General features: G+C 44.1%; 2 protein-coding genes across 2 annotated transcripts in view; one reads left to right on the forward strand and one right to left on the reverse strand.

Moving 5' to 3' along the window:
• Positions 1-518: 518 nt before the first annotated feature.
• On the forward strand, positions 519-20,966 carry CRYM (crystallin mu). The gene is made up of 8 exons (XM_062179674.1): positions 519-782; positions 1,300-1,453; positions 4,189-4,251; positions 9,621-9,722; positions 11,546-11,729; positions 17,327-17,448; positions 18,073-18,157; positions 20,635-20,966. The coding sequence occupies exons 1-8, from the start codon at positions 613-615 to the stop codon at positions 20,697-20,699; spliced, it is 945 nt and encodes a 314-aa protein (XP_062035658.1). The 5' UTR covers positions 519-612; the 3' UTR covers positions 20,700-20,966.
• ANKS4B (ankyrin repeat and sterile alpha motif domain containing 4B) overlaps positions 14,442-23,691 on the reverse strand; it is a 32,659-nt gene continuing 23,409 nt past the window's right edge. Inside the window, exon 3 of the transcript XR_009864684.1 lies at positions 14,442-15,029. The gene's annotated coding sequence lies outside the window, so the exon portion shown is untranslated. The remainder of the gene's footprint in view (positions 15,030-23,691) is intronic.

A 23,691-nucleotide genomic window follows, 5' to 3' on the forward strand; every position in this document is an offset into this window, starting at 1 on the left:
GCATTTTGGCTCTTTGGGTGACCCCTTGCCCTGGGTGAAGGTTAGCTAGGTTAATTAGCCTGAGAGAAAAGGGTGGCGGTGGAGTGGAGGAAAGGGTTATTGGGATTAGATTCCAGGTGGGGACAGGGACAGAACTGAAAGGCAAGTGATTAAGAACCCTCTGTCTCCTTTCACTAAGATCCCCTAGCAGCAGGCAATAATTTAAAAAGTAAGAGAGCTCCTCCATCCTGTGTCCCTTCTCACCCACCACTTCTCCCCAGGACAGGCGACCAAGACTGCAAGACTGCGGCAAATACTAACATTTCAAGGAATGTGGCTACTACAGCTGATCACAGGAATTGAGAAAGTGGACTCAAGTATACCAACTCCCAGCCTGCTTCCATCCCTAGCTCAGGGTGGTGGGGGAGGGACCCATCCCAAGCACTCTAAGGGGTAGGGGTGGGCCAAGGGGGCGGAGTCAGGCCTGAGGGGTGGGGCGGCTTTGCCCCGCCCCAGGAGACTGGGCGGTGACCGGTAGGCGTCTCCGCAGCGCCGTGGGCCCTCTCTTATAGAGCGCAGCCGAGGGAAAGTAAATTGCAGTGCCCAAGCTGAGGGTAGAAAGTAGGCGGCGACATGAGCCGGGCGCCAGCGTTCTTGAGCGCGGCCGAGGTGCAGGAGCACCTCCGCAGCTCCAGCCTCCTCATCCCGCCCCTGGAGGCGGCCCTGGCCAACTTCTCCAGCGGCCCCGACGGAGGGGTCATGCAGCCCGTGCGCACCGTGGTGCCGGTGGCCAAGCACAGGGGGTGAGTGCAGGCGGCCACCCCGGGGTGGGTGCTGGGGGGTGAGGGGAGGCGGTGGGTAGGAAGGCCAGGACTAGAGGCAGGAAAGGAGGAAGAGGAGGAGCGCTAAGGGGAGGCTTGGGAGAAAGGAAGAGAGAGCTTGCTTAGTGACTGCTAATTAGCAACTGCCACTTAATCGTGCACTCTCCACTGTGCCAAGTTGGCGCTTTACAGGTGTCACCTCCTTAAATTCAACACATTTCCCCGCATAAGCGGGTACTGATGTCACCGTTTTGCAGGTGGAAAGCAGACCCAGAGAGGTTAATTGACTTTCCCAAGCTGACACAGCTCGGAAGTAGCAGAGCTGGGATGATTTTCCCATCCAGAGCCACACTGTGGAAGAGAAGGACAGAGGAATGGCCAGATGGGAGAGTGCCGGTGGAGCAGTGATGGAGGAGTGAGAGAGGAGGGTAGAGGAGAATTGATAGGAGACCTCAGCATGGATGGGAAAGGGTTGAAGCTGCTCCCCGTCTCCTTGTAGCTTCCTGGGGGTCATGCCAGCCTACAGTGCAGCAGAGGATGCTCTGACCACCAAGTTGGTCACCTTCTATGAGGGACACAGCGCCACCTCCACCGTCCCCTCCCACCAGGCTACTGTGCTACTCTTTGAACCAAGCAACGGATCCCTGCTGGCGGTGAGCAACTCTCTGGGGAAGGGTGGGGGGAGGGCTGGTTTCAGATCTCAGCTGAGAAGTTAGTTCTCCATGCGTAGGGGGAGTTCTGACCATGACCACATATGCCCCCCCCGCCATGATTGGATATCCATGACAATGAAACTTATCTGTGACCATGTCTCTATTCATACGGCTGCCTAAAGATGCCATCAGCACCAGAGCCCACAGCTGCAGCCAGAGTGCTGCAGTGTGGAAATAATACTCAGTGATCACATCCTTCTTGCCTATGTTCTTGTCATGGACTCAGATACACAGTTTGAACTAACCCGGTAGTACGGAAACATTTTTAATGACTCCCTGTCAACATGGAAAGGAAAGGGTGTTCCGTAGCCCGTGGGAGTCTTTTCTGAGCTGTACGCAGTGGCCTGTTGCAGGAGCTCACATTCACTGGGTATTTTGTAGGTGGCAGGCACTTTTCCAAACACCTCACATGCGTTAACCCACTTAATACTTAAAGCCACGTTATAAATTAGGTAAAAACATCACCCACACTGTACACATGTGGAAGCTGAGTCCTGGGGCAACTATGCCAACTTACCCAGATTTAAGTAGCCAGTAAGTGTGAAGGCACTGTAAGTAGTTCATGTGAAATGCATCTTAAAAAAAAAAAAAAAAAACAACCTGCATGTGTGCATCTCAAAAAACTTTTTATAAAGATTTTTTATTTATTTTCCTTGAAAGTCAGAGTTACACAGAGAAGGAGAGGAAGAGAGAGAGAGAGAGAGAGAGAGAGAGAGAGGTCTTCCATCCAATGGTTCACTCCCCAGATGGCCGCAACGGCTGGAGCTGCACCAATCTGAAGCCTGGAGCCAGGAACTTCTTCCAGGTCTCCCACGCGGGTGCAGGGGTCCAAGGACTTGGACCATCTTCCATTGCTTTCCTAGGCCATAGCAGAGAGCTGGATGGGAAGAGGAGCATCCAGGACTAGAACCGGTGCCCATATGGGATGCTGGTGCTTCAGGCCAGGGTGTTAACCCACTGCTCCACAGCGCCGGCCCCTCAAAAAACTTTTAAAAATTATTCTCTTTTAATTTTAATTTCTACCAACTTTTTAAAGGATCTTCGCGGCATTGCTAGGCTTCGCACCTGCCCAGTCTGAGTCCATGGCCTGTACCATCTTGAGACCATACTGCCTGTTCAGTTGTCACTTATTGAGCCCTTATTATCAGCCAGGCAGGAGATATTATTGATCACAATACAATTTGACAAATTCCTCAATAAAAGTTTTTATTATCTCCCCTTCCCAATTTCTGGTGAGGTTGCTGAGGCTCGGATTAATGAAGCCACTTTGCTTGAGCTCCTGGTGACTGAAAGACCCAGGAATCACTGCTAGACTGTCTACCGTGGAGCTTGTACTCTTTAATTCTTGTGTTCTGTGTTCTATAAACTGGCTTATGGATCCTCCTTTCTTCTTCCTTGAATTTCTGGATCCCCAAGGAATATGTTTGTTACTCTAAGCAGAAAAGCTAGCACTACCTGATCTGTGCTCATCCGATTGAGAAGCCATCCAAACTACCTACCAGTAGGACCTGGGTCTTTGAAACTTGACCACAGAGCCTTAGTTCCTTGCCCAATCTGCTCAGCAGCGAGGTGCTTCAGCTAGCTACTTTTTGAAGGTCAACTGGTATGGATAACTTATTATGAGACAACAGTGCAAGCAGTGATTATTAACATCATCCATGCATAATTCTCAACCTTCACTAGTAGAATCACCTAAGAAGCTTTTAAAAATAAGTATGCCTGATGAAATCTTTCCTTAGTATATACTGAATCAATCTTCTGTATATAAAGATAATTGAAAATGAAAAAAAAGCACTTGGTTTTAAATTGGAAGTTGCATAGAAAATTAATCAATTTTTTAAAAATATCATGTAGGATCTCTGTCCTTAATGTGCTATACATTGTGATTTAATGCTATAACTAGTACTCAAACAGTATTTTTCACTTTGTGTTGCTATGTGGGTGCAAACTGTTGAAATCTTTACATAATATATACTAAACTGATCTTCTGTATATAAAGAGAATTGAAAATGAATCTTGATGTGAATGGAAGGGGAGAGGGAACTGGAAAGGGGAGGGTTGCGGGTGGGAGGGAAGTTATGGGGGTGGGGAAAGCCATTGTAATCCATAAGCTGTACTTTGGAAATTTATATTCATTAAATAAAAGTTTAAAAAAAATAAGTATGCCTGCATCCTACCCTCGGAGACTCAGATTCAGTTGATCTAAGGGTGGTATTGGAATATCTATTTCTTCACAGATTCCCCACATTGTAGCATAAGTTGAGAATCATTAAGGTAGCACTCCACGGTCCCTCCCCAAATGTCAATGACAATCATATTCTACAAGCCTCCCCCCCTTACTTTGGTGTTTTAAGAGCATGAAAAAAAAGGGCAAATCCTGAGGGCTCACCATGCACTGGATGTTTCCATATGGGCCAGTGCATTTGGACTCACATTAACCCTCAGACTGGTTGGGATTATTCTGTTTCTACAGACAAGGAAACCAATGTTTAGAGATGAAAACGTTCAACATTACATATCAACAAGTGGAGGAATTCAATCCAAATCTGTTTCCAAGGTCAACTATTTTTGCAGGATTCTGTAACACTTCCTAGGGCTGCTTTTTCAGAACCATGTCTGTCAGTCTAAGGAGTGGGTGGGGATGCTCTTGCTGACTGTCTCTCCTTCCCTCCAAGGTCATAGATGGAAATGTCATTACTGCTAAGAGAACAGCTGCGGTGTCTGCCATTGCCACCAAGGTAAGATGAGGGCTTGGCTGAGCTGTCAGGGCTGGGCTGAGCTGGTGGGTCAAGTTGGGCTACTCGATCTTGAAAGACTGAAGAAGTGAGGAACTTTTTTTGGTTTTCCTGTAGACATAACTGAGACTCCATATGCCAAGTGTGAAATACCGGGTGAGCACAGTGATTTGTGAAGCTGTTAGCTACCATTTGATGTACATGACCAGATTTCCAGCACCTTGCATGTATCATTCTTTATCTTCCCATCAAAATGAGTATCTCCATTTGCTGAGTATAATTGCAGCTCAGAGAGATTGTGTGAGGTTCCCAGGATTGCACAGCTTATAAATGATAGACTTTAATTAAAAACTTGACCTGATTCCTAGAACTGTGTTTTCACCCCTGTACCAAACGATCCCTGTTAAGACAGGATGATTGCTCCATAGGTCAGAACCAGTGCTACACAAGAGGCAGAGGGTGGGCAGAACACTTCTAAGCCAGACTCCTGTACTCATCCATCCAGTATTGACTGTACTGCTGCTATGTGTCAGGCATTGTTCTAACTGCTGGGGCTGCAGCAGTGAACACACAGGGGAGGTGGACAACAAACATTTTTAAAAACTTAAACTATGACTTTCTAAAAAAAAAAAAACAAATTTAAGAATGTTAATCTTTGTAATCAAACTTAATATGTTTAATAACTGCATAATTAATATTTATAAATAAATAATAGTGTGTTCAGATCTTGCTAAAAAGTCAAACCAACATAACCACATTGGATATTAGAAGTATGAATATAAAGCAGAATGGAAAGGTATTGGGTGAGAGGACATTTACAATTGTCCCAGAAAGACCCTACTGAGAAGGTGCCGTTTGAGTACAGGCTGCAGGTGGTGTGGGAGTGAACTCTGCAGACACATAGGGGCCACTTCAGCAGGAGGAACAGCGAGAGCTGGGAGTGATGATGTTTCTAAGCAGCACTGAGGCACTGGGAAAAAAAAAAAAAAGATGTTATTTTTAGGGGTTAAAGAAAGGGAGGCTTAGAAAATGGAGTGTCTATGAAATGATTGGAATCTGGAATCGTTCCCATTAAATGATGAATACAAGATCTCAGATGCTGCTTTTCCTAAGCAGAATAGAAATGTAGTGAGTAGGGAGTGGAGGGGGAGGGGGAATGGAGCAGCACAAACCAGGTGTTTTAGATTGAATGTCGAGGTTTTCTAAATACACGATGGAAAGAATATGAGGAATAATCTGGTAAATGTATATGATGGGAGTAGACTACAGTACCGGCTCAGTAAACTTGTTTTTAATTATATGGAAACCAAATTCAGATCAAAATAAACAAAGACTCCTTGAAATATGTTTGCAGGTAACTTATGATCAGAATCAATCCTGTAATACTGCCTTGCATTTGTAGAGGATGTTGACTTTTTAAAAAATAATTTCCAACTCATTGTGTGGACTTGGGGTTTTGTTAAGAAGACAAAACAGGTATTATTATTGGCCTCATCTTACACGGGAGACTAGGGCCCCCTGAAATAGGGTAAGCAGGTACCTATGGTGTCTCCCAAGCCACATGGTCTTCTTGTCCTAGGTCAGTAGTTTCTGACACAGCTATGCAGCAGCATTACTTGGGAATTAAAAAAAAAATACAGAGTCCCAAAACTACTAAATTGAAATTGCTGACAGCTAGGTGTAGGAAACTAGCCTTTTAAAAAATTATCCCTAGTTGATTCTGATGACCAACTAGGTTTGGGAATGCACTGTGGTGGACCCAGCCCTCTGTAACGCTAGGCTCTGTTGCATTAAGAAACACCTGCACTCCTAGAAGGGTCCAGAAACCTTGAAGTTTAGTCCTAGCCTTGTTCCCTAGGGCTCATGTAGGCTATCTCAATAAGAAACAAAGAGTGTATTTTACTTTTTGCTTTGTTGAATGTTTTCTTGTTCACCTAGTCTCTTTCATTTAAGGCGTTGGAGTATAACAAATAAAGGACACTCTAGGGGTCTGATGTGCACAATAACTTCTTTGTGCTTGGGTTTTATATAACCTTAGTTAAGGATTCTGACATGCTTTTTCTATGTGACTTATCCCTCACATGGAATATTTGAGTGTGTTCCAGGTGCCAGGATCTATGCTCAGTAAGGGACAAAGAATTGAGCAAGCCCAGATATATTTAGCCATAATATGCTATAATATTAATCCAAAGATTACACCAGTCAGTGTGGAACTACAACCCTGAAAAGTGCTATGAGAGCATCAAATGGGTGATCTATAAAATCCAGGAAGGCTTTTGATCTCAAATCTGAATAATGGTTCCTCAAGAGAGGTAGGGAGGAAAGCATTCCAGAAAGAAGGAAGAATCTATGCAAAGGGTTGACAGAGGCATAGATGCTTGGGTCTGGAAGACAGCAAGTGCAGAGGGAACATGCATGAGGGTGCTGGGGAGGTGGAGGGCCAGATCCTATAAGCCTTGGTGAATGCAAGAGAAAATGGACTTTAGTTATTTAAATAAGAAACCTAGAAGATTCATATACAAGTTCTTAATTAACTATGAGCTTATGAGAAAAAAATGAAATACCTCTAATGCTGATAAAATTCAATAAGTCTTTTTAAAAAAGATTTATTTATTTATTTGAAAGAGTTACACAGACTGAGGAGAGGCAGAGAGAGAGAAAGAGAGAGAGAGAGAGAGAGAGAGAGGTCATCCATCCGATGGTTCACTCCTCAGATGGCTGCAATGGGCGGAGCTGTGCTGATGGTTCACTCCTCAGATGGCTGCAATGGGCGGAGCTGTGCTGATCCAAAGCCAGGAGCTTCTTCCGGGTCTCCCACGTGGGTGCAGGGGCCCAAGGACTTGGGCCATCTTCTACTGCTATCCCAGGCCATAGCAGAGAGCTGGATGGGAAGTAGAGCAGCCGGGTCTCGAACCGGCACCCATATGGGATGCTGGTGCTTCAGGCCAGGGCATTAACCCGATGTGCCACAGCACCAGCCCCGAATAAGTCTTATAAATGTTTATACTATTTAAGAAAAAAATATGTCTGTGATAACTTCATTACCAGATCAGATCATTACCAGATTAACAAATTTTCTAGTAAGGCAACCAAGAAGAATTACAGGTTTAATTTCAGAGGTTTAAGGTCACTTTTACATAATACTGTCACAATTTCTGAAGCACAAATGGGCCTCCAAGAATAGATTCAGAGTAACTGAGAACAGAAAAAAAATGGTAACAGTTAAGGAAATATTACCTAATTCTTTTTACCAGATAAAAGCATAAAGTGGTGGGTATTGTGGATATTTTCATTTTAAAACATTTTCAGATCAGATTCTTTGAACTATATTTCATGGTACAGAATGGCACCACTCCTTCATGTCTGCAAATATTTCTGAGACTCTTTTTTGCTAGCAATTCATCATACAGAAAACTCATTTTTAAGGTTATACTCCAGAATATCAATGAGTAACATTATGAGAAAGAAGAGACTCAAGGAGCTCAAATTTTACTAAATGAAATAGTAAAAAAGCAAAATATTCCGTGAAAGGCAAGTAATGTCTTTCATCTTTGCCAGTAGTTCTAAACCAAAGAAGATTTTGCCACCTGCCCCAGAAATGGTTAGCAATATTTGGAGACATTTTTGGTGCCCACAACTAGAAGGGTGGGAGAGGCAACAGGCATCTAACAGATAGAGCCCAGGGCTGCTGTTCAGCCCCCATTTCTCCCCAGGACAGCCACCTTCTCCAGCAAGAAATGAGCCAGGCTAAAGTTCCAGAGTGCCAAGGTTAAGAACCCCTGCTCTTCTTGTAGGTCATAATAGGTATGCACTAATTCTATGTAAATAAGACTGCCTCTGTCTTTATAGGGCTTACAGGACAGTTACAAGAAAATAAATCCATAATTAAATAAATTATTGGGAGCAGTGAATTTGATCAAGGAAGTCAGAAAGACTTCATTGAGAGATGACCCTTGATACAAGTTGATGACAGACTGTGGCCCTCAGACACACATCTACCCTTGGGGGTATCTAAATGCCAGCTCTATCCTTATCTTGACAAGGACACAGAGCCTTTGAAAGGATCCACAAAGAGCTTATCAATTTTCTATGCACCCAAATAAACTTTTAAAAAAAGATATTATTTATTTATTTGAGAAGCAAAGTGACAGGAACAAACAGAAGAGGGGGGAGGGAGGGAGGAAAGGAGGCAGAGAAGGAGGGAGAGAGAGAGAGAGAGAGAAAGGGAGTCTGTCTCTCTTCATCTGCTGGGTCACTCCCCAAATGGCCAAAAGCAGCCAGATCTGGACCAGGCTGAAATCGGAGCCTAGGAAAAAATACTGGTCTCCCGTATGGGTCAGGGGCCCAAGAACTTGGGCCATCTATCGCTGCTTTCCCAAGTACATTAGTAAGGGAGCTGGATTGGAACTGTTGCTCACAGGGAATGCCAGCTTCACAAGTGACACCTCAACCAGCTGCGCCACAATGCTGGTCCCATTCTTATCTTTTAATTTTACTATTTGATGAGTTTTCTGAAGTCCTCTTGCGTAGCTGAGAAGCCTGAGGGGACACGTTCCAGGCAGCTCTTAGGAGCAGCATGGTGGGGCCAGCATTGTGGCATAGTGGGCAAAACCACCACCTGTGGTACTGGCAACCCATATGGGCACTGGTTCTAGTCCCATCCACACCCAGTCCAGCTCTCTGCTAAGAGCCTGGGAAAAGCAGCAGAAGATGGTCCAAGTGTTTGACCTTCTACCACACACATGGGAATCCCAGATGAAGCTCCTGGCTTCTGCCTGGCCCAGCACTGGGCATTGCCACCATCTAGGGAGTGTACCAGCAGATGGAAGATCTCTCTCTGTATCTCTTCCACTCTCGGTAACTCTTACTTTCAAATAAATAAATAAATCTTAAGGGAAAAAGAAGCAGCAGCATGGTGCTCCGGGGGTTGCTTAGCAGGTATCTGAGATAGGGAGGCGCAGAAGAAAAAACATTCACTTTGCAGTATAGAAGTGGTTTTGCAGCCTCACAGTGCCCTTTAATAGTTGTATTACCCCTGAGCAGGTTACCTAATCTCTCAGGACCTTAATCTCCTTATCTGGAAGAGGAGAATGACAATAGTAGTCTCTAGAGGGCCTTCGTCCAGACTAAATGAGATTGTGAGCATAAAGCACTGGCATATGCTGGGTGCTCAGTGAAGGTTCACTCCTTCCTTTTTCTCCCCATTCCACAGAGGGGAAACAGAAACACAGAACAACATCTCCTGATTGCCTGCATGCTCTCGAGGGAGCTGAAGATAGGGCAGACGTCCCCTGAAATTCAAATCCTGTTTGACTTGCACCTTGGCTGCTCGTGTCTCCTTTGACCTTGTCCCCCTCATTTCTTTCAAATAGTTTTTGAAGCCCCCCAGCAGTGAAGTGCTGTGCATCCTTGGGGCCGGGGTCCAGGCCTACAGCCATTATGAGATCTTCACTGAGCAGTTCTCCTTCAAGGAGGTAAGTCCAGGAGGAGCGGGGAGAGGAGCGGCAGCAAGCTGAGTCTGTACTCCCTCACTGGGATGCCGGGTACTCGGAAATCATCAAGTTGACAGCCTGATCTAAGCTCTTGTTTTAAAGACTTCCCCAGAAGCCCTGACAGGGGTGGAGAGTCTGGGGAAAGTCAAATCACCTTTATTCAGTTTCTCAGTTCACAGGGCGTGTGCCTGAGAAGATGGCAAGCCTACTCAGTAAGTTGAAGGATTCTGTTATGTTCATCAGATACATCCAGGAAGCTGGAATCAGAAACAGAGTGAGCACTCAAACCTAGGCAAGCCAATATGCAACATGGGTGCCGCAAGTGACATCTTTACTACTTCATCAAACACCTGCTCCCCCACACCCCACACTTCAAATGACTTTTTATCTGCATTCAACAATGAGCATTTAGATGAGCATTTAGCATTTTCCAGTCTTCTTTCATCAGCTTTTTATAACAATTTTAATCATAGGAGAATGCACAGTTATATATCCTATCTTTTCATCAAATGATCTAACATGATCACCTTTACAGATTATCCAATTTTTGCATAATATTTGCATAGTTTTCTATCAAGAAGGGTGACATGGTTAACTATTCACTTGTGACGGGGAGAAATGTGTTATTTTCCACCTTGACTTGTGGAATAAGTCAATAAGTTTATTTCTATATCTATTGTATTTCCTTATGAGAGATTCTTTAGGCCTTTTTTCAGTTGAAGGCTGACAACCTTGGACCCACACTTTGAAACCTGTTAAGCTAGCAAGTCCACAGCTTTTGATGAAGTCAGTGACAACCACCAGCCCCCAGCACCTTCCAGAACTGTAATTGTACCACCATCCTTGGCCTTTTTGTTAGGCTTATCATTCACCTTCCACTCTACATACCCTCCCTACATACCTTTCAGAGATCAAGTTCCATGCAGGACACTGCCATATGTCATCCTTTTTATGAATCTCACATCTGCTACATCTCCTTTACAAGATCTCAGAAGTATGAGTAATTAATCTGATGTGTATAAAGTTAATTGAAAATAGATCTTAGTAAAAAATAAGAATGGGATAGGAGAGGGAGGAAAAAGAAGGGTGGGAGGGCTGGTAGGAGGGCGAGTGCAGTGGAAAGAATCACTATGTTCCTAAGGTTGTATTTACAAAATGCATGAAGTTTGTATACCTTAAATAAGAGGTTTCTGGGGGGGAAAACATTATGAGTCAGATACTCACCTGGCCCAGTTATCATTTGCATTTTACAGACATGATAACTGATTCTGAGTGAGGTGAAGTATGAGAGGGTCTGCAGTAAATTCATGGAAAATTCAGAGTACGATAAGAAATAAAATTATTCATGGATTTAAGATTTTTTTTGCACCAAAAATCCTCTCATTCCATTTTCCCATGAACTTTTTGAAGTATCCTCATAATTTCAAGAACAGTAAGTTACCAAGCAAAGACTGGTTCCAAACCTGCCTGGCCCCAGAACTTACTTTGCTAATCATCAAGCTGTACAGTAGCTGTTAAGCTACTGAAACTGTGTGTTCTGTCCTAGAACTGAAGAACTTCTACAATTTCCTGAAAGAGAAAGTGGTAAAGGAAGCTCAGTTGTGGTATTTTCAAATACCTGGCCAGGAGTCTGTCCAGATTAACACAGTGTCCTTTAACAAACGTCCGTTCTTCCTAGGGAATGATTTAGAGAACCACTGATGCTACTCCAGAGGGATTCAGCTTCCCGTTAGCACCCCTGGTATCAGTGGAACCTATGATCCCAAAGTAAGGCACCAATGTTCCTCTTCTTATCTCCAATGAAGGTGAGGATATGGAACCGCACTAAAGAAAACGCAGAGAAGTTTGCAGACACGGTGCAAGGAGAGGTACGGGTCTGTTCATCGGTCCAGGAGGCTGTGACAGGTGCTGATGTGATTATCACAGTCACCATGGCAACAGAGCCCATTTTGTTTGGTGAATGGGTGAAGCCAGGTGCGCACATCAATGGTAAGTACAGTGGTTCCACGAGCCACGAATAGGTAGGTCGTGGCCAGATTCTTCCCCAGATTACACTCAGGACCTCCATCTGCAGAGCCAATTTACTCACTGTGCAGCATGTCCAGGGCCTTGAAAATACATAAGCCCTGAAAAGTAATATTGCTCCAAAATCTGAAAGGAAATTAGACATGAAACTAATATTGAGTTAATTAATACCTTATAAAATGTAACATTGTGGCAAATGGTCAATCACAGCTCAGTTCTTTTTTTCACACATAAAATTATATGTTTTTATGGAGTACCCTGTGATGTTTTGATACATGTAGGTATGCATTTTGTAATATTAGAATCATGGTAAGCATATCTGTTGCCTCAAACATTTATCATTTCTTTATAGTTAGCTGTGGAGAGAAAGAATTTCTGGTGTTCTCTGGCATAGTAGGGTGATTATAAATAATGATAATGTAGTGTATGTTTCAGGAAAGCTAGAACAAAGGATTTTGAATGTATTCACAGTTCAGATATTAAATGTAATGAAGTAAAATCACAAAGTCCAAATTAATCACTTGGGTTTTCTTAAATTTTTTATTGATTTGTGTTCATTTTATTTGAAAGAGAGATGGATGGAAAGAGATATTCGATTCACTTGTTCACTCCACAAATGCCTTCAATAGCCAGGAGCCTGGAACTCCATCTAGCTCTTTCACATGGGTGGCAGGGACCCAAGTACTTCAGCCATCATCTACTGCCTCCCATGGTACACATTAGTGGGAAGCTGGATTGGAATCAAAGGACCTGGGACTTGAACCAGGCATCTCAGAGCAGCATTCCAAGCAGCGAGTTAATCACTATGCCAAGCTACCCCTCCCGAATCATTTATTCATAATTGTTAGAATTATACAACTTTTCTAGGGGCTGACATTGTGGCATAGTGGATAAAGCACTACCTGTGACACTAGCATTCCTTATGAGTGCCAGTTCCTGTCCTGGCTGCTCCACTTCCAATCCAGTTCCCTGCTAATGGCCTAGGAAAAGCAATGAAGTCTAGCCCAAGGGTTAGGCCACCCAAGTGGGAGACCCAGATGAAGCTCCTGGCTTTGGAATGACCCAGCCCTGGCCATTGTGGCCATCTGGTGAATGAGCCAGCAGATGGAGAATCGATCCCTCTCTCTCTCTCCTCTCCCTTCTCCTTCTCTCTCTCTCCTCTCCCCTCTTCCTCTCTCCTCTCCCCTCTCCCTCTCTCTCTCTCTCTCCTCTCCCCTCTCTCCCTCCCTCTTCCCCTCTCCCCACTCTCCTCCCAACTGTAACCCTGACTTTCAAATAACAAAAAGCTTTTCCAAAAAATTACAGTACTAAAGACATTTCATGTGATGTGTGATAGGGTGGGGAGTAGCAGAGAAAAATCAAAATATAAGGGTACCTGGCACTTCTGAAGATCTTCAAACAGCCCTAAGGGTTATAACAAGAGTTGTTCAAATACTATTGTGTGTATTTTCTAAATACTGTATATGTATTATATCATTTAATCCTTACAACAACCTTAGGAGAAGGGAACTATTCTTGTAACCACAATTTCACAGGTGAGTAAACTAAGGCATTTAGATTAAGTAATTTACCCAAAGTCAGAAGTTGTTGGAGGCAGAACTAGGATTTGAACCAAGGCACTCTACACTCAGTGGCCACGCTCTTAAATAATCCTCAATATTATCTTCCAATCCTGGTGAGCAGAGCAGGCAAAGATGAGAGGATTTAAAGATGGCATCAAGGACAGGCATCGAGGCACAATGGTTAACATTCACTTGGGACACACACATCCCATATTGGAGTGCCTGGGTTCAAGTCCCCACTTGAAATCCCAATCCAGCTTCCTGTTAATATATGCACCCTAGGAGACAGTAGGTGATAGCTTAAGTACATGGATCCCTGCTACCTACATGGGAAACTTGGTTCCTGACTTCAGCCTGGCCCAGCCTTGGCTGTTGTGGGCATTTGGTGAGTGAATCAGCAAAAAGAAGATCTCTCTCTCGCTCGCTCTCTCTCTCTCGCTCTCTCGCTCTCTCTCTCACTCTTGCTCTCTCTCTCCCTCTCTCTGTACGTGTGTGTGTGTGCATCTGCCTATCAAATAAATATAAATAAATAAAACTTGGGAAAACATAAAGATGATATTATACCCATGTTTTAGGTACAAGCACATGGTGTGAACTCAGAACTTAGCCCTGCATACATGGGCAGATGAGTAGGCAAGAGCTAGAAAAAATAACATTCATTTGTAAATGTTTACTGATGCCACATGCCAGGCATGTTTCTAGATGTTGAGATGCCACAATAAACCAGGTACTCAAGGTCACTGCTTTCCTGATTATCGCATTCTAACAGAGGGAGATAAGCAACAAACAAAAGAACGCTAGATAAAATAGGTATTTCTAACTAAAGATGAGACTCTGAAGGAAATAAGACATGATGTGAGAGTCTGATAGTGGAAGTAGAAGGTGGAAGGAGAGGTAAGTTCTTTATCAACAGGGTTATCTGAGAAGCTCTCTGAAGTCATTTTTCAAAAATTCTGTTTATTCGTTCATGAATTCATTGTTTGAGTGATAGCTAGAGAAAGCTCCCATCTACTTGTTCACTCCCTAAATGCCTGCAACAGCCAAGGATGGTCCAAACCGAAGCCTGGAGCCAGTAACTCAATCCAGATCTTCCACACGAGTGACAGGGACCATAGTAATTGACTCCTCACCTGCTGACTCCCAGGGTGTGCATTAGCAGGAAGCTGGAATCAGGAGCAGAGCCAGGACTTAAACACAGGTGCCCCAATATGGGATGCTGGTGTCCTAAGCAGCATATTAACGGCTGCACCAAACACCTGCTCCTGAGATCTTTGTTGAGCCGTGGCCTGAATGGTAAGGAGAGGTCAGCCATGCAAAGAGCTAAAGGAAAGGCATTCCAAGTGGAGGGAACACCAAATGCAAGGGGCCCTACAAATGAAGTGAATGTGGTACAACGTGGAATGGGGCAAAATAAACTGGAGGTCTCAGCCTGCAGGAGGCCTGTGTTGTGATGTAGGTCCAGGGAGTAGAGAAGAGGTGGATCAAGGCTGACTTTAGGGACAAAATGACCATTTCTGGAAGGACTTGAGAAGTCAAGAGGAACCATTTCTTGGTGAAATGGGTTCCCAAGGATGTGGCTGAATCTTCAGAGCTGATTTTTCTTCTTCTCTCTCTCTCTCAGCTTTAAACAGCACATTGTTCTCTCCCAGTTTCTGTGGTTCAGGAGTTGGGGTGTGGGTGAGCCAGCTCCTCTCTCAGTCTCCTGAGGATGAAATCAGATGTTATACATGCTGCAGTCTCATTTAGTATCCAAGGTCCAACTTCATCCACTGTGGCAGAACAAGTTCCTTATGTCGCAGGATGGAGGTCCACATTTCCTTGGGGCTTCCCTCAGCTCCTGGGGCTCTCCCACATTCCTTATCATGTGGACCCTCCTCCCTCCAACCTTCCTTTACGCTAGGCCCCTCTTACTCTGAATCTCCCTCCAGGAAGGACTGACTTGATTTTCAGTCAAGACTTCATTTACAGTTCCCTAGCCTAGAAACAAAATTGGTTTATATTGTCATTGTGTATTCAAAAAAAGTTTATATTGTTAATTGTTTATATTGTAATTATATATTCAAAAAAGTTTATTACAAGTGCAAACAAGAGGACAACACTAAACAATAGAGTTGACTTAGTTTGTAGCTCAACTGAGAGGCAGGATCAGCTCCGCTATTGAATACGCTTCCCTCATCTCGTCCCTACAGCACCCCACCAGCCAGTCCTCCGACCCTCACTCATTCTCACCCCCACTGAAGCAAGGCCGGAGCCCAGTCTGAGTCAGAACCCTCTCCTCTGCTGCCTGGCCCACCTCCAACTGCCTGCGTGGCCTCACACAACCCTTTGGGAACTTTCTCCTAAGTAGCGACGGTCTGGGGAGGAACAGTGCGTGAGGATGGATGGCCTGAGAAACTGGGGTGTTTTTTCCCACCAGCTTATGATTATTTACGAGCTTCATTAGCTAGGGCTTTTGTTCACTAGAACTCCCCATACAAATAACCTTCAAGATGGACGTTTTTGCACCACTCTCTTTGGAAATTAGAGTACGAGAGAACAGAAGAGGGAATAAATTGGGAAAATTGGAAGGTAGTGCAAGAAGGCATATAAATGCTGCCTTATATCTATATAAGGCTTTATAACTATCTTCAAAGACCAACTGCCCAGATCCAGCCAGCAGATGTGTTTTGTTTGGACCATGAACTGTTCTAGAAATTGAGAAATAACATGCAAATAGATTTCCTGCTTCTCTTTTTTTTAATAAAGAAAAATGGGAGTATCTGTTAACCGTGGACATGCATTCACACATGGCAACAATTAGCTGGAGTGAACAACGGTGCTCCCGTGAGAAGGGCCTGCTTTCTGTGCACCTCCAAGCCAATCCCTTCTGGCCAACTTAGCTCCTTTTCACTGCCTGCCTGGCTCCCCAGGCATTTGGTTGCAGCCGCCCCAGTGCCAGGAGGCCTGATGTGTTGCATTCATTGTTCGGCTCCTGGGATCTGTGGAGGATGTGAAAGCTCAGGGCCGAGAAGGAGCCAGGATTCTTGGTGCTGGGGTTTCTCGGTGACCTTGATGCTGGGCTGTTTTGTCATGAGTTAAGAGAGAAGTAGTTGGGAGTGAGGCATGGGAGTAATTGAAGAGTGAGCAGGCAGACAGAAGGTAAGTAGGGTGGGGTGTGGGGTATGGATAAGCTCCACATGATGTCTGTCTTTCAGGGTTTTTGTAAGGAAGTCATGGCTCCTGATAAGTGGGAGAGACGTGAAAGTCAGGGTGTTCTCACAGACTTAGGTTCACTGATGCAATGCAAAAAAATGTGTGAAGAAAATGGAATTAGATGTTTATTTGTGGGTATAAAAAATTTCAAAGTCCCTGCATAGTTTTTATTCATAATATGCATTTTCCATGATCTTTTTGAAGATCTCTTGTTTGCGTTGATTTCAATTTTCTTTTCATCAAAACACACTTATCTCTTTTTTTTTTTTTTTTTACTGTTCTGTATCTCTGAACAAATTTATTTTTAGAGGTCCTTATTATTGGTTTGTGTAAATTTCAAAGGAAAGATCTGCATTCTTCATCTTATTTTCCAATATATGAAAGTTTGTCTTTCATTTCCATTTTCCATGAACATTTTGACGTTCCCTCCTAGATAACCTTGGTGGGAACCTTCACTTCTCTGAGACTCAATTTATGCATCTGTTAGGTGAGAATCAAACATTGAAGCATACTTGTGAGAACTATAAATAGTACGTGTTAAACATCTCACAGAGAGAAAGCACCCAATGAATAAATGCAAAGTCATCTCAAATGTTTTAGCAATGAGGTAGGGCATGAAATGGAAAACAATGGTAGGTGTTATTCTTAATGAACCTGCAGTCTTACTGACAGGGAGAGGCTTGGCCTGGGAGGGGGTAAGGACGTCTTCAGAATCTGGATCTTTCAGCCCCTTCTTACCCAGGGTGGGGCCTTTCAGCATCCGTGGGGGCCATTTCTGTGCTCAGGGCCTGTTTTGCTGTTTCATAGCCATTGGTGCCAGCAGACCCGACTGGAGAGAGCTGGATGATGAGCTCATGAAGCAGGCGGTGCTGTATGTGGATTCCCAGGAGGCTGCCCTGAAGGAGTCTGGCGATGTCCTCTTGTCTGGGGTGAGCACCCTCTCACCTGTCAGGGGTGTCATGAATGTCCCCTTCAGTTTGGCCTGCCCCAGGCCCTTGTTGCCAAACTTTCTTGAGGGGAAGGACCCCCTTACCATCTGGCAAACCTTTTTTAATCCCATTGCAGAAGAACACAGCCATTATAGTGGTGACTTGTGCCTTCCTGTCCCCTCAGCCTGGTGAGAGAAGCTTGATGGATTTTCTACTGGGCTAGCCTCTAGACAGTGGGATTGGGGCAGCCTGGAAACCCACCCAGTGTGGCCAGCACAATAGGACTGTGGTTGGCCACCTTCTGGCTGCCTTTTCCTCTTATGATACAAACATAGAAGCAAGAAGGGGGTTGCTGAAATGTGTGTTCAGATAAGAAGCTGCCTATTCCTCATGGACCTAGGGACCTAGCAGGGCAGCCTCCTAGGGACAGACTTGCATCTCCTAGTTCATGGAATTACAAAAGCAGATGTTACTCAAAGAGGATTTCAGAGGCCAGTGGTCTCCCTGATATCATCCTCTTTACAAATAGTCCTTTAATCGTTGTTTGGGAACATCGTGTGCTGGCTGCAGAGGCTAACCCTGACTTGAGCTTCATGCCTGGGTCCGTGTGTGTTTGTTTCACAGGCTGAGATCTTCGCTGAGCTGGGAGAAGTGGTGAAAGGGGTGAAGCCAGCCCACTGTGAGAAGACCACAGTGTTCAAGTCTTTGGGTAAGAACCATCGTTCCCTGGACACAACTCCAACCAGAGCACAAAGCAGGTTTACCCACTAGTGAAAAGAGAGATGACTCATCAGGTTCTGTAGCTAAATCATGTGGAATCCGTCCTCCTGGTCAATTATTTACATGTCTTAGCAGAGCATGACATGAACCTTAAGCCCATGAACCCTGGAATGGGCAGTCCTGGGTTGGAGTCCCTTCTCTGCCACAGACTGGATATGTGTTCCAGGGCAAATGACCTGACCTGTGTGAACCAGTTTCCTCACCAGCTTTTACCTTGAATTGTTGTGAGGATCAAGATATGCATCAAGAATGATTTGCTCAGAAAAAGTGTCAACAATAAATCAGGCTTATAGCTAAAGGAAACTCAGAAGAGAAGTCCTTCAGAGATAGAGGGCAAGGAATAAATATGTTAAAAGCAGAGGTCAGGAGTGATACAGTGAGTTAGGCCACTGTGAGATACCTGCATCCTATACCATAGTGCTGGTTCAAGTTAGGCCTACTCTGCTTCTGATCTAATATCCTGCTAATTCACCTGGGAGGTAGCAGATGGTGGCTCAAGTGGTTGGAGCCCTGCTACCCATTTGGAAGAACTGGATGGAGCTCCTGGCTCCTGGTTTTGGTCTGGCCCAGCTCTGGTTATTGTGGCCATTTGGGAAGTGAACCAGTGGGTAGAAGATCTCTCTCTCTTTCTCTCCATCCTCCTCCCATCCACCATTATTTATGAAAATAAATAAACACAGGGCAGGGGAGGGGGAGAGGAAGAGCTTAAGGGAAATGGCAGAGAACCAACCTGCACGAGATTCAGCCAGGAAGCACAGCCTGAGATGGCTTCATCCCCTCCTTCCACACCCTCCCTCTTGCACTTTGAGGAGGGCTTCCACAGGGCACCCTCTTCCACCAGAGCTGGTGTGGGTAGAAACCCAAAAAAGGGTGGGCTCCCAGTGGCCTGCCTACCCCTTGGCTCAGCTGTCTCACTCTCCCAGATTTCAGGAGACAGAAGTACATGAGAACAGATCTAATAGTCACTGCTACACCAAAAATATTGATGTACTCCCAAACCTGTTGGTAAATAGCTGCTACCCTGAGTACCTTACAGGTGCCTTCTGTTCATCTCCCCTGAACCTCTATAATTCTTCACAATCAAGCAAAGAAAGCTGGAAGGCTTTGTTGAACATTAAAAGTGTTCTGGCCCCCCAGCCATCAGTATACTATGCCATCAGATAATGTCCATGCCTTGGTGGTGGTTAAGTATTTTTAAAGTTGCTCCTGCACTGAAACACAGGCAAAGGCAGAGTGATCTTTGTCCAGAGCCTGGTTTAGAAGTACCACATTGAATTAGTTCTGTCTGAATGTTTCAGAGTTCACAGCAAATCTGATGCCATCTAGCCTACCTAACTCCTTAAGTCCCAAGTTTTCGATTCTGGGGATATTTCAACATATTTATTTCAAAATTCCCATAACTGGTATATTCATTGCTCAATTTAAATCTTTATAGGTCTCCAATAGTAGGACAGTAGGACATAATTAAGGAGATAAAGTATTGCTTCTAAAACCTGCTCTCCCCTTCTGAACAATTTTCATTGTCACCTTTGGAGATTGGTTTACTGGCACATCCCTTCATTTAACAGATGCAAATTAAGCACTGTTGTATATCTGTGCTGGATGCAGAATTTAAGGTCTGTATCCCAAGCTGCAGGTCGAGTATCCTTCATCCAAACAGCTTGAGACCAGAAGTGTTTCAGATATCCAAACCTTTTAGAGTTTGGAATATTTGCCTAGATTTACCAGTTAAGTATCTCCAATCTGAAAATCTGAAATTCTCTGAAATCCAAAACTTTTTGAGCATCGTATCAGCACTCGAAAAGTTTCAGATTTTAGAGCACTTTGTGTTTCAAATTTTCAAATGAGAGATGCTTGTCCTAAGACAAAGAGAGAGGCTAAAGTTTGATGGCCACACCCAGCTTACCACCTATTTTTGCATGACCCTCAAGCTGGAAATGGATTTTACATTTTCAAATGATTTTAAAGATTATTTCATGACACATGAAAATGATCTGAAATTTGAACATCAGTGTCCATACTTGGAACACAAGTAGGTTCATATGTTTACCTATTGTCCACAGCTGCTTTCCCACTATTTGGACAGAATTGAGTAATGGTGACAGACTATATGGCCCACAAAATCTAAAATATTTACTGTCTGACTCTTTATTGAAAGTTTGCAGACCCCTGAACTACACCTTGAAGGAAACGCCATTTTTTTTTAGTGGGCATCTCTTGCTTAGTAACATAATCCCTGGCTTGTTCTGCCCTTCACAGAAAATCCAAGACTGGGCTTACTTCTGGGTTTCTGTCCCAGATGGGCACTAGGAGCTAAGATATCTGACAGCTGCCAGTCATGGAGCCAGGGTTGTTTCAGGAAAGATTGTGCTGGCAAAATGTCAACCAAATTTCTTTATGTTCCAGGAATGGCAGTGGAAGACATGGTTGCAGCCAAACTAGTGTATGATTCCTGGTCATCTGCTAAATAAAACAAAGATAGTTCATGTTGCTATGGATGCTGCAGCTTGAGGGATGTTGCAGCTGGTAATCTCATAATTCTAGATCAAATGAGGGAGCCCAGACTCCAGTGAACTCTGGTTTTGTGCTTATGTCTAACCCTAGATACTGAGATCCCCATTCTTGTTTGTAGTTGGAAAACAAAACCTCCAGTTGTACCAAGTTATAGTAGCATCTCTTTCCCTTGTGTTTTACTACCCTTTGTGTTTCCCTGCAATAAAGCATTTTCCAACTCTGTAGTGTTTGCTCTGCTAACTTCTGTTCCTTGTGGCAGGAGAAATGATGGTGATGAGGTTCTTGCATTCACTCCCTTGGGGAATTCTAGTGACTATAATTGAATATTTTTATTTTTTTAAAAAAATGGAGATATAACTCACATACCATAAAATCATTATTTCAAAGTGTACAATTCAGTGGCTTTTAGTGCATGCACAGAGTTGCACAACTACCATTATTCGCTAATTCAAGAACATTTTCATTATCCAAAAAGGAACCTGATGCCCATTAACAATCATTATCCATTCGCCTCTTTTCCCAACCCCTAGAAACCACTAAGCTACTTCCTACCTCTATGGATTTGCCTGCCCCTTCTGGATATTTCTCATACATGAAATCATACATTATGTAGACTTCCTAAAATATAAAGAAACAATGGGTTTCTGTATAGATCAGGACTCCTTTGGTCACAAGTGGTAGAAACCACATCTCAAACCACCTTAAGCTGAATGAGGGAATGCAAGAGGAACTCAATGTGATGGCTCTTGTAATTAAGAAGCACACAGGTAGCTGGTCTCAGCTACAGTTGTGTTCAGGGTGCCAGGTGTCATCAGGACCCAGTGTTGTTCCTAGGTTCTGTGTTCTTCAGCATTGGATTATCAAGCAAATTGTCCCCTGCTGAGGCAGGACAAAGTTGCCAGCAGCCCCTGAATTATATTCTTCTTTAGCAACCTTAGCATAAAACAGAGATTCTCTTCCTCCACAGTTAGGAGACTCAGAATTGAGACTCCCTGAATCATGTAGGTCATGTGCCCATTCCTGAGCCTGAAAGAAATGGAATAATGTCTGGCCACACTTAGACCATGTGCCTGTCACCACTGTGTTGTCCAGGCAGATTTATTAGCCAGGCCTGGTTCACTTGCCCATCCTTGAAGTCAGGAGTAGAATCAGCCCATCTGACCATATCAACTGACAAAGGGAAGGAGTCATTCACCTTGAAGAGGGAAGGCATTTCTACAAATGACCACCACGGAGTCTGTCTTGAAAAGGCCAGCAAGACTTACCTGTTCAACATATGGATGGGGAAACTGAGTTGCTGGGATGCTGTCTCCTGAATCATCAGAAGAGTTATGTTTCCTTGTCCTGCCAAAGACCCTGTCCAAATCTGGCTGCCAGTCTACCCCAGGTTAGCCATCAAACAAATCAGCAGCAAAGCAAGGCATGGCACTTTATTTTGCTTTGTTTTCTTAACCACACTCCTCCTGGCACAGCCTCTCCATACTCCAGGTGGCTTAGCCAAAAGTTGATCATGTTTGCCAAATGATCTGGACAGGGACCTTTGTGCTGAAATAAAATACCCACTTAGAGGTTAGCATTTGGCCTAGCTGTTAAGTCTCCAGTGAGGATGCCCTTGTCCTACATTGTAGTATGTGAGTTTGACAAGGCTCCAACTCCTAATTCCAGCTTCCTGCCAATGCAGACCCTACAAGGAGGTGATGATGGCTCAAGTGATTCTTGCCACATACATAAGAGACTTGGATTGAGTTCCCAGCTCCTGGTTTCCACCCTCTGGCCACTGTAGGCATTTAGAGCCTGTGAATGGAAACTGTCTATATCTCCTTCAAATACACAATAAAAAATATACACATAAACCAATTGTGCACATCTCATGCAACTGGAGTATTTCTGAAGAGATATGTAAAGCAGAGTGTGTGATGAGGAGGATATCATTGGTATATTTCTTCCTTTGTCCTGTCCACAAGAGTCCCTCTCCTAATTGTGTATTAATCTGCTAAGATACAAAAGGAAAGACAGTCTTCAACCAACTCAAGAAAACACAGTCCAGAAGGGAAGACTGAAAAAGATAATTACACTACAATGCTTTGGTGTTACAGGCACATATGGCGCAGAGTGCCTGCAGGAAATGGATGCCACACACAAACAGCGTGATTGAAGAGAATTTAATGAAGAGACTATTTAGAAAGCAGCACCTCAGGGCTAGCAACAGTAGGAAGTCACTGCCACTGCTAAGCTTAAAAGAGCAGCAAGTAGAAGCTCACAAGTACTGAAGCTATAGCGGGTGCTGCCAGACAGCAGCTGAGGGAAGGCAGGTACCATCCCACAAGGAAGAAACAGGAGTAATAAATGCCCAACCTCTCTTAGACCCTCTGGTCTCTTGCTATTACCTCCCTTTGGCCAAACCCTACTGGAATCCCAAGAGCAAGGGAGTTCTTGGATGCAGTTTGCAGAGGTCAACCATCTGGGACACAGAATAAAGTGTAAAGTAGCAGAGAGGAGTTCTGGAAGGGCAAACAGAAGACAACATGAAGTTAGGAAGAGTTGTCAACCCAGACTAAGAGTAGAAAGAGGAGGTGAGTCTCTTAATGGGGATGGCCACACAAAGGAAAGCTTTTCCAGGCAGGATGATGGTGTACACAAGTGTGTGCAAACAAGAGGCATGGTATATTTCAGGAAGCCACCAGAAGTCTGGTGTGGGTATAATTAGGGAACAGATAAAGGAATGGCTGGAGGCTTAGAGGAGAGAATAGGATTTTCTGATCCTGAAGGCCTTGTGATAAGACTCTAAAAAGCAATGGGAAGACAGAGGGAACCAAGAGGAGATCTGTGTATCACAAAGATGTCTCAACCAGCATTTTAGCAATGAATTAAAGATAGATAAGGATACTCTTAACAAGCCAGGTGAATGACGATAGGAGCATGAACCAAGCAGTGGTCTTGCAAGCATAA

The sequence above is a fragment of the Lepus europaeus genome, chromosome 21 (assembly GCF_033115175.1).
Source record: "Lepus europaeus isolate LE1 chromosome 21, mLepTim1.pri, whole genome shotgun sequence".
Classification (NCBI taxonomy): domain Eukaryota; kingdom Metazoa; phylum Chordata; class Mammalia; order Lagomorpha; family Leporidae; genus Lepus; species Lepus europaeus.